Here is a 13,249-nt window from a genome sequence, read left to right as displayed (position 1 = left end):
ACATCGTTCAAAAGTAATTACACTTTTGTTTAGAGTGTAGGAGACTGCTCTCCCTAAACAATGAAATTCTCATTATTAGAACTGGCACAATAACAGCCCTGGTGTTCACAACACTGTGCATTGTACCATCACAATAACTTATGCTAAGCTTGATGTACAAAGGTACACCAGAAATTTAAATATCTCTTTAAAAACATCTCCTAAACAGCAGTTGTTCTTCTGAACAATCACATTCTCCTAAATCAAACATCTAGAGTATATATGTGAATATTGAACTTTAAGTAAACATTATGGTGATTGAAAATTTGAAGATATAGCTAAGAGATGTAATTTAAAAGTTGGTTTAAAAATTCTGGGAGAGAATAGTAAGCCTAACAATCTGGTTGTCTTGTGACTTTAATTAATAATTTCAGAGCTCAAGGATAGATTCAGTACACTAGATCCCTTCTCAGTTATTGTCCTTGGGGTTCATGTTTTGTGATAAACTTAGAGGGAGATCATCTTCTGAAAAAGGGTTTTTGATCACAAGTAAAAGTTCAGGAAAGAACAGACATTTTGTTTTACAGCAAATAGTGTTATACAGTATTCTAGTGCATATTGTGACATATGAAATCACAGTATCTAATGGTCTGCTCCACAAACCCCTAACCCACTCCAGGAATAGGCCATCCAATCAGACAACAGTGTAGATAATTTTGATATGTGTTACTATTATACTTCAATCCCCAAAAGTCCACTTCTTTAAAACCCCTAACTACAGGCAAAAAAGGTCTAAATCTTCACTATCCAGTGAGTGGGACAGGACAGTTGACTTAGTCAGCTTAGAAGGAATCAAAGAAGTCAAAATATAATTTGGCCAAGACATGGCATAATTTTAATAAAAAAGACAGCTGATCATTAAATAACCAAAAATGGTCATATCACATATGTCACTGGAACAATATTCCAGCACACAGAACTACCCTGCAACTACATGGGTACTGAGTGCCAAAATGGTTAGGACACAGCTTCCCAGCTGCCCCTGATGCTGCCACTTCATTCGCCTCCAAACTTACCATGATCCCTGCTGGTGCCTATAAATATCCTTGTCAGTTGGCATTAAGGCATACTTTGGATAGTCATCTGCAAGGCCAAGCAAATCAACCCTAATCATACCCCAAACAAGAATTGTTGTTGAAGAAGAGCCAAAAAACATCCTTGATTGTGGTCCACCAATGAGAAAGATTGAAAAAGATCAAGCATACTGTTGATGATAATCGAACTATAGTAAGGCCAATGATGGCATAAGAAAAATAGAGATTGAATTCCAATTTGGAAAAATAAAAACAGGAAAGCGAAAGATGAAATTTACATGCTTTCTCAGTGGGCAAAAACCCGAGAGAGAAGTATTCCCAAATTCCTACCCAAACAATATAAGATTCAGAGAATTCAGTGAGATTCTGCTCCAATGAGGACACAAACACTAACAACTATAGTAACCACAACTATCACAACCACTACCACAATCATCACCATCTACATCACCTCCCTCAATACTCTTTTAAAACAATTGCTTAGATCATAAGTCCCTTAAAGGTAGCCCAGGCATCTAGCATAATACCTTGCATATAATAAGTAGTTTGGAAACAGGAAGACATAGATTCAAATACTTCCTCTGATACTCATCAGCAGGATTACCATGAACCAGTCACTTAACTTCTTAGATTTGCAATCATCAGTCAGATGGAGCTAATAACCCTGGAAGCATCTACCTAAAAGGGCTGTTACTCTCAAATGTGATCATGTGTGTAAAGCACTTTGTAAACTTCAAAGTGCTATATAAATGGAAATTATTATTATAACCTCAGTCAATGCTTACATTTTATTAAGGTACAGCCACTAGAAGAGATGAGATTCTTTTTACTGACGCCAAGTAGACTGCGCAGTCAAGAACTCATTATCATGATGTGTGCACAAAAGCCGTTATGAACTGATTGAAGGCATTGGAGGCCAAACCTACAAGTTGGTAAGATGTAGAGGAAGTTACACTATAACCTTTCCTGCAACAGCTTTTTAATTTAGAGAAATGTGGCTATAATTAATAACTAGGATAATATTCAAGAAGAAAAGAAAGTTAAAATTCCACAACACACACTATTCATCCTAAGGGGTATAATGAATGTGGTGAGGATCAAAGACGGGGTGTTAAAAAGTACCTCAGAGGGTATTTATTCCAACACTACCATTTTACAGGTGAGGACACTGAGGCCTATGAAGATTAAGTGACAAATTTAAGAAGAAATTAGGTGGTATTTGAACCTGGTCCCTCTCACTCCAGAGTCAGGGCTCTTTCCATTAAAACATATTGCCTCATTTAGGGAACCTTGTTGCCTACTAGCCAATGGTCTTGGTGGCAAGTTAACTAATGTATAGATGTCCAGGGTCTTTTTAGCATTAGGTGGTAGAGGAATCTCCTTCCTCCTTGCCCTGGGAAATGTCAGGCCCTTGGCAATCATCCTAAATTCTTCCACTCTGAGGGTGTCTTTAAGGGAAATTGTTGAACAGTTGCATTATTATCCAAAGAAATAAATATATAGAGCTTTTTTAAGGAAAAAGAAATAAGGCATTTGAGGTAATATCATGAAAGAAAAATCGGACTATGAGTCAGGACACTCAGGTTCTAATCCTATGTTGCCATGAACTAGATGTTTGACATTTCACATGTCATATGTAACCTCTATCAGTCTTTTTTAACTTGAAAAATTAAGAGATTTTACTATACATCTCTTAAGGTCTTACTTTAACATAACTCTACACAAACAGAAATATATAGAATTTAAGGAACTTAAGTAAGGAATGTAAAGATATAATTTAGAGAAAAATATTAACTCATCATTGTAAAAAACCCATCACAGGCATGGCTAGAGTGCCATTGGACAGATGAATTGGCCTACAGTGTGGTACAATGGAAAGAGAAGTGGCCTTGGCGGCAGAATACCTGGGTTCAAATTTCTCTCTAATGGTAATGATCTGTGTGACAATAGACAAGTCGCTCAACCTCTCTGTGTTAGCTTCCTCATCTGTAAAAAAGTTCTATATCTATGACCCAGGCAAATTATACCTACATTCTATGTACAACTGTATTTCCAACCACATTGCCACTAGATTCTGTAATAATCATTCACAGGAACCACTGCAATTTGCAACTTCTATTATAAATGCCAAATATGATACTTTTAAATTGTTTATATTTTATTATGTACAGTTTGCCTCCTGAATTACATTGCAAGCTTTTTGAGGGTAGGATCATGTTTAAAAGCACTTTTAAAGTTGATCATATGGAATATTCTTAAAAATAAAATGTTTTACATGCAACAAAATTTTGGTTATCACAAAATATTTATAAGAAAATTTATATATTATGGAGACATGTAATATACAATCATAAGTAGATATGCATACACACATTGCATTATGTATATGTTTGTATACATGTGTGTATAGGTATTTATATGTGTGCATCTATTTCTTACTCTAGAGATAGGTAGGTAAAGATGTAGAGAGATAGAGAGAGAGATTATAGTTCTTTGGTAAGCATATTCTTATTTCAGACCTAAACCTGGATTTGAATTCAATATGAGCACAAAAGGCTAAAAATAGGACAGAATTCAAAAGAAAGTTCAAACTTATCATAAATTACAGCAAATTGCTCCTAGGTATAGTTTTAGATGGTCTTAAGTAAATGTATATACTATAATACCAACATATGAATAGAGATCATTAATTTTTTATAACTTTTAGAAAAGTTAAGTTAGTATTTGATATTATCATGGTGTTATATAGGACCATTAACAATGCCCTATTTAGAGTAGAAGGCGGAATGCCAAGCTACTATAGGAGCAGACTGGTCCAAGAATGAATGTAAGGACAAAAGACCACAAGAAAACCTACCACTGTGTTGTGCTGAGAAGTGGGAGTCCTATGGCCACAACTCTCTTGCGTCAGAAGAGAAACTGGTTGAAATTCCTCAGAGTGAGGCTTGTTGGGAAAACTCACATGCAAGGGAAGGTGAAAGGCTGGAAGCCCGTCACTCTCCTCTTCTTCCACTTTCTGTCTGCTTGTCACCATGGCTACCTCTCCATCTGCTTCCCCATACGGAGAGGCTGGTCGCTTGGAAGACATCCTGGAAGGAACAAAAGAGGAGAAAATAATGAAACCTCCATATAAATCCTTAATGCCGTCATTGTGTGGTTAGGGGCCATTGTAACAGAAATGCCTTTTTGTGCTAGCAGAGAGCAGGAAACCGTCCAAATACCACTGCAAAGCATACACAATCAGAAACAATGGCCAAGCAGGTAGCAACAGAACAGTGCTTGTTTGTTGTGAGAATAATACACTAATATAGCACTCTCTTGTATTCTGGCTTCTTAAACAAGAAAATTCACCTAAGAACACTGCATAATGAAAGACCATTCCTTTTTGAAGGAAAAAAAATACCCATCTAGTTTTACACTTTGATAGGCCTTATTGAAGACAGAATCTGTGAATAACGAACACCACTGTTCAGAGAGGGGAAAATAACATTAATAATTTCTTTTATTTTTAAAAACCAAAAACCAAAATGCTTGCTATTATCTGACATTTGAGTTATATTAAAATTAAGATTACTGTAAAAAGCAAAAACAGTAGTCAGTGATAGGTGATATCAAGAGTTTGATATTTAAATATCCCTTAAAAAGTTGGATGTCTGAATATTACTAATTCCACAATTATAAAAATATTTAAATTATTTCCAAAATTTTGTCAGTTTAGTTGCACTTTCAAGGTCTGAGAATTCCACGAACCTTCTACTTCAGCATTTAGTTCTAATTTCTGAGTTGTCAAAGATACATAATAGAGAAGTAAGATTATTTAAAAATTTTAAAGCTAAGTTTAGATTATTTAGATTTACATTTTTAGAATTTATGTGCTCATTGCTAGAAATTCAGAAATTAGGGAAAAAGAAGCCAAAAAACAAGGCTTTGTTTTAATAAAGTAAGGTTGGTATTGTAGAGAGCTATATAGTTTCTTCCACAAAATAGACAAAAACATTTTCTTCAAACTTTGATCAGCTTCAGAATATTGTCAGGAACTGAAAAAATATGTAGCAAAATATTTAAACAGAAATGTTAATATTTCTCAAAACAAAAGTTTTATGGAGAAAGGGGATTGAGATAACACAAGATCTCCATCAAAATATTTCAAATTAACCCAATCTTGAAAGAATTAAAAATCCTCAATACATGCATATATACATATATATACACAGGCACACATAAAGATTAAAGAAACATATACTTTTATCTTAGAACAAAGTAAAGGATGTAATGAAAGAATTCTTTGCTTCAAGACATACTTTTAAAAATTAGTCATCACTGGTCCTTATTAAATTCTTCTTTGATTCCTCATTCTAACATGAAGATGAATTTTGTGTCCCATTCTCCTCCCTCATCCCTATGTCATATAATGAAGTGGCCTTACTCTTTACCAAGGTTAACCCCTCTACTTGTTCAAACTATCCAATCCCATTTCCTTCAACAGATTATGCCTTTGTCATACCCACTCTTTCACTCATTTTCAGTCCCTCCCTCTCTGCTAACTTATTTCCTACTGCCTACAGACATGGCCATGTATCCCCTATCCTTTAAAAAAACCAATTTTAATTGCTCTTTCCATCCCTATTAACCATCATCCTATATGCTTTCTGCCCTTTGTAGCTAAACTCCTTGAAAAGGCCATCTACAAGATGTGCTTCCACTTTCTCTCCTCTCACTCTTTTCTTAACCCTTCCAATCTGGTTTCCAACCTTATCATTCCACCAAAACTGCTTTCTCCAAAGTTAGTAAAGATCTCTTAGTTGCCAAATTCAAAGGCCTTTTCTCAATCTCATTCTCCTTGACCTCTCCCTTCTCTGAAGCCTTTGACACTGTTGATCACTCTTTCCTTGATACTCTCTTCTCTTTAGGTTTTCTGGATACTACTCTTTCCTGGTTTTCCTCTCACCTATGACTTCTGCTTCTCTGTCCCCCCTTGTTGGATCCTCCTCCAGATCATGCCCTCTAACCGAAAGTTTTGCTCAGGGTTTTGTCTTATGCCTTCATCCCTTCTCCCTCTATACTTCACTTGGTGATCTCATCAACTCCTATGGATTAAATTACCATCTCTATACTGATAATTCTCAGATCTACCTTTCATGTCCTAATCTCTCTTGACCTCCAATCTCACATGTCCAACTGCCTTTTAGACATTTTAAACTGGATGTCCAGTAGACTTGTTAAACTCAGTATGTCCAAAATGGAACTCATTTTCTTTGCTTTTAAACCACCACCCACCTCCCACCTTCTTTATTAGTGTAGAGGGCAACAACATCCTCCCAGTCTCTTAGTCTTGCAAACTAGGAGCCATCCTTGTTTCCTCACTATCACCCCTCCTAGCCACCTCTTCCAAGTTGTTGCCAAGATCTGCTGATTTCACCTTTGCAACATCTCTATACATACCTTTCTTTCCTCTGCCACCTCTGCCACCATCCTCATTCAGGCCCTCATCACCTCACACCTGATTATTGCAATAGCCTGCTGGTAATTCTGCCTGCATCAAGTCTCTCTATGCTTCAATCCATCCTCCATTAAGCCACTAAAGTGGATTTCCAAAATATAGGTCAGATCATGTCATCCATAAACTCCAGTAAGCTTCCTGGTGCCTCCAGGTTAAATAAAAAAAAATGTTCTGCTTGACCCTTCTAAAAGCCCTTCACAACCTAATCTTCTGCTACCTTTCCAGTCTTCTTACACCTTACTCCCCAATACATACTCTTTGTTCCACTGACACTTGGCCTCTTGGCTGTTTCATAAGAAGACACTCCATATCTGTGCTCTTGGCATTCTCTCTGGCTGTCCACCAGGCCTCTCCCTCCTCATTTCTGAATTGGCTCTAACTCCTTGGCTTTTTTAAAGGACCATCTAAATCCTACCTTTTAAAGGAACCTTCACCAACCCTTCTTAATTCCAGTGCTTTCCCTCTGTTAATTATTTCCTATTAATCTTGTATGTGGCTTGCTTTGTATATACATACATACATATATACATACATACATACATAAACATAATGCCTAATACACCCCCACCCTTGTGTCTAGGTGTGCAAGGCTGATGGGTGGGACAAGATGGGGATTTCTCTCTGCCTTGTGATCAAAGCGGGATGGAGGAGCAATCCAGCAACACCATCCCCTGTAATAAAAAGAGACAGAGTAGAATATTTGGTTTGAGAGAGAAGTGTAGTATAGCAGGAAGAACCTGGAAGCCAGATGAACTGGGTCCAAATTCAGTATCCATCAATTACTGCTTACTTCCCCTCTCTAGGTCTCAGTCTCCTCACTTGTAAAATAAGGGACCTAGATTAAATGGTCTCTCAGATCCCTTCTAGCTCTGACATTCTACATTCTAAAGTCCTTTCTAGCTTAGACAGTCTATAAAATTGAAAATAAAGGTCAGTTAAAGGGGAAAAATGTAAGAATGAACAGGTCTATAACTATCTATATTCATTAAAGATCAAGATATCTCATAACTTCATAATGTAGTCCTTGTCTATTTCTTTGTACTATAGCAATGAAAACTTATAGAAAATCTGAATAAAGTCCCTACCCTTACCCGAGAGGCAGCTGGGCAGAGGACATTATGAATCTGAGGCCCTTTCTATAGGATATCTGGGTAAGAAGACCTCAAGCAGAAGAAGCATTGGTGCCAAAGGAACAGGTAAACCAAACCCTGAAGCTAATGGGAGATAAGGAAAAGGTAGCAAGAGGTATTGGTTTAAGACTGAGGAGTATCTCTCAGCATTTCACTCCATGTTGCCGTCCCCTCTCTTCATAGAATCTTGGGAATGGAAGACTGCTCATGGGGTACCTAGTACAAGCCAGTAGTTGAAAACAAATGCCTTGTAGAGCATTACTAATGAAAGGTTGTATAGCCTCTGATAGAGGATCTCTTAGTAATAGAATACTCATGACTTTGTAAGGCAATCCATCCTACTTTTAGATGGTTCTCATGGTAAGAAAATTTGTATTTCTTCTATTACTTTTAGAATAAAATACAAACTCCTCAGCTTGGTATTTAAAGACCTCTACAAAGTGTTTCTGCCCTATGTCTCCAGATATTTCTTTTTTAAATGTTAATGATGCCCTTTGTATTTTATGCCATAGTCATTTCCTTATATACCCCTTCCTGATTAAACTCTTCCATGTAACAAAGAAAAAACATTTAAGCAAAACCCACTGACACCAAGACCTTGTCTGACAGCAAGTAATAAATAATAGCTACCATTTATATGGTACTTTAAGGTTTGCAAAGTATTTTAACAAATAGTATGTTTTATCCTCACAAAACTCCTGGGAGGTAGGTTCTATTATTGTATTCATTTTACAGATAAGGAAACTGAGGCAAGTAGAGCTTAAGTTACTTGTCCAAGGTCACACAGCTGGTAAATATCTGAGTCCAGATTTGAACTCAGGTCTTCATAATTCTAGGCCCAGTATTTCATCCACTGGACAATATTCCATGGCCCAGGTCTATAAACTCTCCTGAGAGGAGAGAAGTGTGCTTCATTGTTTGTTCTATGAAACCAATATTACCCATTATATTTATTCTGAGTTCACTTTTAGAGATGATTTCATTTATAGCATTTTAGTCATGTATGTTCTGGTTCTGCTCTCTTTGATCTGCCTTAGTTCATAAAAGTCTAGACCTGTGTGCTAATATCTTAGAATTGAAAGGTACCATAATGATTTTATAGGTGATAAAATTTAAGCTCAGGGCAGACAAATGACCTGTCCAAGGTCATATACCTAGCAACTGCCAAAGTATGCCTCTGAATCTGGGTCCCTTAATTCCAAGTCTAGCACTTTGCTCTGCTCCATTCTATTTAGGTATCTGTTTATAATAATACTAATAATAATATATCATGAGTGAAGTCTTTAATTGCACTAGAATTGCATTTAAGTAAGTCAGAATTGAGTAAAGTCCTCAGCCTCACTCTCTCTTCCCGAGTCACTGATGTCCAGTGGCAAAAATCATGACAATTGCTAATGTCCTGGAGTGCCATGGATGACCATGGTGTCTTCCATGCCTGACCAAGATCTAAGCTCTCTATGGAGTCTACTTCAGCCACCTTCACGGTCCTTTGAACAAACTGTTTTCATCCATTCCATTAGGGAAAGTCTTCATATACTTGGGGTAAATATCTCCAGAACTCAATTGACAGGTTTGACACCATTGGTTACCCTCAACCTGGTTTAGTCTGTCTGCAGAGATGGTTTACTGGGGTGTGGCTGCTGTACATACTACAGCTTCTTGGGGCCATGGATGAGAGCTGGGTGAAGCTGGACACCAAAGGTGGATAAACAGCCCTTACAAAGGGTGAATAGGTGTTCAGGGAGGACTAGCACCTCTCGTATGAGGGTATGCCAAATAATAATTAACATTTATATAGAGCTTATTATGTACCAGGCACTGTTCTAAGCCTTTTTCAATTTTTATCTTATTTGATACTACAACAGATAGGTATAACCTTTAACATAAAAACCTTTCAAAAAAGCCTGGTTCAAGTCCTGGCTCTAGCATTTACTAATTATGTGACCCTAGCAAGTCATTTACTTGTCAGCCTCAGTTTTCTTATCTGTAAAATGAAGTCATACCTGAACTGACTTCACAATTGTTTTGAGGAAAGTACTTAATAAAACTTAAAACTCCCATATGAGCTATTATTGTTTCTCAAAATCCCCACCATTGCCTAGATATAGAGGAAATATTCTTTATTCTAGGAATAGAATAATAGGCATTTTATAAAGCTAAGTTGAACAAGTTTTTCGGTTTTCATACCCAATGTAATGTGATTAAAAAAAGGCATCAGATAAAATAATTTCTAGAAATATGCCCACTTGAATAAATCCATCCATATATTCAAAACACTTGATCAATCTAATTATCTAAGGAGAGTGCTGAGGGCAAAGGTACAAAGATCAGGATTGCATTTGGCATATTTTGGATTAATGTCAGAGTGTGCAGAGTATGGACTAAAATAACTTCACCTGAAATAAATTTCCTACATTTGATAAGGCCTATCCTGGAAATAAGTGAGAGCTAGAAACACCCAACCCTGAATCCCACTGACCTGACAATTTGACCAACAATGAATTATTTCCCTTTCTTTCTTGTACTCATGATGACTTTGGTTTCCCTAATGCCCAAGTGTCCCACTGCTCCAGATGGACAAACTGATCTTAGAGCTTCTTGGAGTTCTCAGTGTGGGTTGGAAAGTATCTTGAGGGTATCTGTACCATACTGGAGTCTCATGCTGATACCACAGTTATTAATTAAGTTGCAATCTTTTATGTGTTTCCTAGATGGACATGTAATAATTGTGCCATCCTTACAGCATGTCTATGACTAGAAAACAATGTCAATGTATTTTTAATGAAATTTAGCTTAGCAGAATCCATTGGCAGCTAGGTGGTACCTTAGGTAGCTCTCTGAACTTATAGTCAGGAAAACTTGAATTCAAATCCAGGCTCGCATATCTAACTAGCTGTGTGACCTTAGGTAAGTCACTTAACTGCCTCACTTTCCTCATCTGTAAAATGCAGATAATAGCACCTACTTTCCAGGGTTCTTGTGAAGATAAAATAAGATGTTTCTAAAATGCTTTAAAAATGTAAAAACAGTATATAAATGCTAGCTATTGTTATTAAATGCTAGCCAAAAAAAAAAATGTTCCTCTAACACTTCTGATCTGAAGGGATTTGTAAGTACTATTTAATAAGGCTTTCCATATACCTCAGAACAAATTCTAAAATGTTTAAAAACACACAAACGCACTAAAGTTAAATAATTTGACAAAAATTAAAGTTAACCTTTGAAAGAATTGGAAACAAAGCCCTTGAGTTCTAAAGAACTATTCATAGCTACATAGTCTAGAATAAACTGCCTTTATAATGTATACTCTTGGGTAATTTACATTTACTCCTGACAATAATAACACATTGGCATAGAACTTTAAAGGTTGCAAAGCACTTTCTTCACAAAAACTTTGTGATACAGATAGCAGCACTAATTCCATGACATTATTTTTTTTATAATATTGTTGTTCTCTCATGTCCAACAGTCCATGACCCTAATGGGCTTTTCTTGGCAAAGATACTACAGCGATTTGCTATTTTCTTCTCCAGCTCATTTTATAGATGAAGAACTGAGGTAAACAGGATTAAGTGACTTGCCCCAGGTTACATAGCTCGTAAGTGTCCAAAATTGGATTTGAACTCAGAAAGAGGAGTCTTCCTGGTTCCCAGCCCAGTGCTCTATCCATGGTGCCACCTAGATGCTCTTATTTTTATAATATACATTTACAAATAAGGAAACCAAAAAGAAGGTTAGTCAACTTGCTTGTGGCTATTCAAACAGTAACTATTCGAAATGGGACAATTTGAGTGCTCCAGCAATCTTTCTATTATGCCACATTATTGTGGCATTGTCAATATATACCTCACAAAATGAAAAAGGAGAAGGGAAGGGAACAAAGCATTTATTTATTTATTTATTTATTTATTTATTTATTTATTTATTTATTAGGCAATTGGGGTTAAGTGACTTGCCCAGGGTCACACAGCTAGTAAGTACGTCAAGTGTTTGGTCTGAGGCTGGATTTGAACTCAGGTACTCCTGACTTCAGGGCCGGTGCTGTATACACTGTGCCACCTAGCTGCCCCGGAACAAAGTATTTATTAAACAGCCACTATGTACCAGGCACTGTGCCAAATGCTTGGCAGATATTCTTTCATTTGATAATGAAATGGAATTCTACATTTTTAATGAAAACAAATCAAAAAGTTTAGAATAAAGTTGTTTTTTCTTCTTCTGGAAATATGGGAATTTTCCCTTTAACCCACTGGCCCTCTGGATGGATAGCATCTTTCAGATTTTAATTGGAGTCCTAGGATATCATGCCTTCTACTGGTTATTCCTTCTGAATGACAGGATTATTTCTAAAAGAAATAACACTCAGAAATATTTCAAAACCCACCTAACTGACAAAGCATTCCCTGATTATTCAAATCTTAATGGAGATTTTCTATTGTCTTAATTATAACATTTATCATCTACTCTATACCATGCATTAGGCAGTTAATTACACTGTATTCTGTTTGATCTTAACTATTCACTTGATCATATTATTATTTTTAATAACCTTTTTATACCCCCAGCAGCTATATTTATAAAAAGCTTGAGGACTGTCATTTAAAAAAATTTTATATCTCTAGTATCCATCATAGTACCTTGTATATACATCAGTAACTAACGGTTACAGGCTTAGGATATTTATATGTGAGCCCTGGAATGCCAACTGTCTATAAGAGTCATAGAAAGTTATGTGAGTCTTTTTCATGATTTTTCCCTTTTGTTCTGATTCTTCTTTCGCAATATGACTAATGCAGAAATATGTTTAATATGATTTACATGTATACTTTATATTAGTTTGCTTGCCATCTTTGGGGGGGGGGAAGAGGGAAGCAAAGGAGGGAGAAAAAATTTGGAACTCAAAATCTTATAAAGTGAGTGTTGAAAACCAACTAAATAAACTAATTTTTTAAAAAAAGAAAATGAAAGAAAAAAGTTACCTGAGTCTTGGAGAGATTTAAGTGACTTTCCCATGGTCACAAAGGAATGGCAAACGTAAGGCATGGGATGGGAGCTTAAAATACAGTACAGGATGCTGACTTAAAGTACAGCACTTCACCTATTGGGGATGGTAGGGAATAAGCATTTATATAGTGCCTACAAAGTGACAGGCACTGCACTAAGTGTTTTTTTTGTGTGTGTGTGTGAGGCAATTGGGGTTAAGAAACTTGCCCAGGGTCACACAGCTAGTAAGTGTTAAGTGTCTGAGGCTGGATTTGAACTCAGGTCCTCCTGACCCCAAGGCCAGAGCTCTATTCATTGCACCACTTAGCTTCCCCTTGCACTAAGTGCTTTTTACAAATAGTTCATTTGATCTTCATAACAATCATAATGGTAGATACTATCATTCTCCCCATTTTACAATAGAATGCATTGAGTCAAATAGAGGTTGAATGACTTGTTCAAAGTCACACAGCTAGTATCAGAGGCCAAAACTGAACTCAGGACTTCCTGACTCCAGGCCCAGTGCTCTATCCACTTTGCCAACAGTTGCCCCTACCACTACT

At 36.6% G+C, this 13,249-nt stretch overlaps 1 protein-coding gene across 8 annotated transcripts in view; it reads right to left on the bottom strand.

Annotated features, from left to right (window-relative positions):
• SOX5 (SRY-box transcription factor 5) overlaps positions 1–13,249 on the bottom strand; it is a 1,266,595-nt gene that overhangs the window by 406,212 nt on the left and 847,134 nt on the right. For 6 of the 8 annotated variants that reach the window (XM_020994275.2, XM_078155084.1, XM_078155082.1 and 3 more), the window contains one exon: positions 3,931–4,162. In XM_020994275.2, the coding sequence (XP_020849934.1) occupies positions 3,931–4,161 (231 nt within the window). In that variant the 5' untranslated portion in view covers position 4,162. The remainder of the gene's footprint in view (positions 1–3,930; positions 4,163–13,249) is intronic. The other 2 variants (XM_078155098.1, XM_078155099.1) reach the window with 1 other exon arrangement.

The sequence above is a fragment of the Phascolarctos cinereus genome, unplaced genomic scaffold (genome assembly GCF_003287225.1).
Source record: "Phascolarctos cinereus isolate Bilbo 61053 unplaced genomic scaffold, phaCin_HiC Scaffold_1;HRSCAF=81, whole genome shotgun sequence".
NCBI classification, from domain to species: Eukaryota; Metazoa; Chordata; class Mammalia; order Diprotodontia; family Phascolarctidae; genus Phascolarctos; species Phascolarctos cinereus.
The sequence above is the reverse complement of the archived record's forward strand: the minus strand, read 5'-3'. Positions and strand labels throughout refer to the sequence as shown.